General features: G+C 56.7%; 1 protein-coding gene across 1 annotated transcript; it reads left to right on the plus strand.

The window, feature by feature from the left end:
• SDRG_16589 (hypothetical protein) lies at positions 1–1,823 on the plus strand (the record flags this gene model as incomplete). Its single annotated transcript, XM_008622805.1, has 2 exons — positions 1–1,717; positions 1,764–1,823. The coding sequence occupies exons 1-2, from the start codon at positions 80–82 to the stop codon at positions 1,821–1,823; spliced, it is 1,698 nt and encodes a 565-aa protein (XP_008621027.1). The 5' UTR covers positions 1–79.
• Positions 1,824–2,357: the final 534 nt, after the last annotated feature.

Consider the following 2,357-nt stretch of genomic DNA (forward strand, 5'->3'; position numbering starts at 1 on the left):
TTATGGCTATTCGTACAACAAACGGAGTCGGTACAACTCCTACGATGACGAAGACAGTGACAATGGAGAAGATGCCGAGATGGGTGACATCTACAACGAGACGGTCACAGTCGTCGAGTGGATTAACGAGCGAAACGAGAAGGCTGCTTTGTCGTTTCTCAAGATCAACCTCGATGACGAGCTTGTCAACGATGTCGACGATATCTTCGAGGATATGGAGCCCACCAACCGCGAGTACGAAGGCTTTATGGGCAACTCTGGCCCGTCGCTCGAGTTCACGTATCAACGAACGCTTCTCGTCCTTTGGCCGAAAACCCGCGCCCTAGAAGTTGGCGGCGTCGATGCCGCGCTCCAGCAACTTGACGCACTAATTGGCGCCGATGACATCGCCACTGCAAGGGCGCTGCTGGTTCGCATTGCGGGCTTTGCGGGCTTTGCGAGAACGCCCAAGCCAGCACAGGTCGCAAATGCTCTCAAGGCCGCGGCCGCGTTGCATGCGCTAGAGCCGGCGCTGGTCATACTGCGTAACTTGGCTGCTATGCCCAAGCCCTCGACGTACATGAGCAGCTACGGTTTCCACCGTCAAGCGTCCACGTTGGACAAAGTGCCAGCGGTGCTCGTTGCGTCACTTGGTGCGTTTCTGACTGCGTTCAAGTGGACGAGTGGCATGGAACAGCTCGTCACCAAGACGGTCGTACCGCGTCTCGAGGCCCCCGCTATAGTGCAACTTGCCTGTACAGCACCGGTCGCTGCGAATGCGCTCTTCGTTGCCGTCGACTGGAAAGACACGCAGCTGCCTTTAGCGTCGCTCCAGGTTTTGCACGACATGTGCGCCAATGGCTGGCTGTCCACGGACGTCTTTTTGCAGCTCGTGAACTCTGCAGCACCGAAGTACGCTGACGTTGCCTCGCTCGTCCAGTACGCGGTTGAAAAGAAGAGCACGGCCTCCGCACCTTTAGCGGTCACACTGGCCAAGCGCCCACTAGACGTTGCTCATGCGGTCGCGATTGCAGACACGATGTTCTCGGTGCCTGAGGCAGAACCTCAATTTGTGCGTTCCCTCGTGGCGGCCACAACCCTCAAGTACGCCGACATGGTTTCACTTGTAGCACTTGCGGCGACCAGGAAGAACCAGAACCTGGTACCGCTAGCTGTCGCGTTGGCGAAGCGGCCTCCGGACGCTACGCACTCTATCACAATTGCGTCGACACTGCTCTTGGTACCGGAGGCTGCGCCTGTCTTTGTCGAGTCCCTCAAGGCGAAATGTGGTCGTCGCAACGACACAATCGTCAAGTGTGTCCTGCGCGCTGCTCGGTCCGCGGCTGGTACTTCGTCATCTTACATTGCCCTCGCCCACTTCCGACTGAGCTTGCTGCCACCTGCAAATGAGCCGCCACCAGCGTTCACGTGGTGCCAATCGAACGCATTTCTACCGGCACGCCCCGACGTCCAAGCATTCCTCCGTGGGCCGACGCAGCGCATGGTCGTTTCGGGCTTCAGCGGCATTGCTCAAGCACGAACCTTTGCCTCCATGTACTTTAGCAAGTCGGACAACATCAGTGTGACCACGACAACCTTTGGCACGGGCAAGAACGCGCGCTGTGAAGTCATCAAAACAAGAGCAGTTTTCGAGGAGACGCTGCGCGCATGGGAGCAGCTGCACAAAGAAGGAAAGAAGCTTCGTGAGCTCCTGAGTCCAAAACCACTTTCGAGTCAAGTTGCTGCGAGCCCGGCGGTAACTACTTGCCAAACGTCTTCGCTAGCCGCAACCCCTCGGCCTTTCGCGGCGGCTGCTAAAGGACTCGCGCCGATGCTACCGGTGACAAACTACGCGACGCAGACAGAATTTGTGCCCGTGGTAGCTTTCGCCGCAATGACGCCAGTAGCGCGATCTGTTGACCTCGCACCCTCCAACGCGATCACTCAACAATCTGCTGCGACCCCATGGCGACCAACCAGTGCCACATTTGATGTCATTGACCTTTCGTTGGATGACTAAAATGATGATAAAGTTGATTTGTGTTCACGAGATTTGCATGCCAGTTCCGTACAGGTAGGACGACCGACCATTAGCAGTGCGAAGTTTGTGAACCGCGCTAGAGAAAGTCACGGTCGCAACGACGGAGTCGAGTCTCAATAGAGTGCGATCACCAGGATCCGCATGTTGAAGCAAGCAAGATCATTACCACCGATCTATGCGTGAACCCATGAATACCAACCAGAGCACCCATGAGGTGGCTGCGTCGTGGAGCGGGGTTTAGCGCATACTACTAGAACTTCGCACGTCCTCAGGACGGCGCTCGTCGGATGGACAAGTTTGTGCGGGTTCTCCGTGACATTCGAGCGTTGGGAAATTG

Source organism: Saprolegnia diclina, assembly GCF_000281045.1.
Source record: "Saprolegnia diclina VS20 unplaced genomic scaffold supercont1.136, whole genome shotgun sequence".
NCBI classification, from domain to species: domain Eukaryota; phylum Oomycota; class Saprolegniomycetes; order Saprolegniales; family Saprolegniaceae; genus Saprolegnia; species Saprolegnia diclina.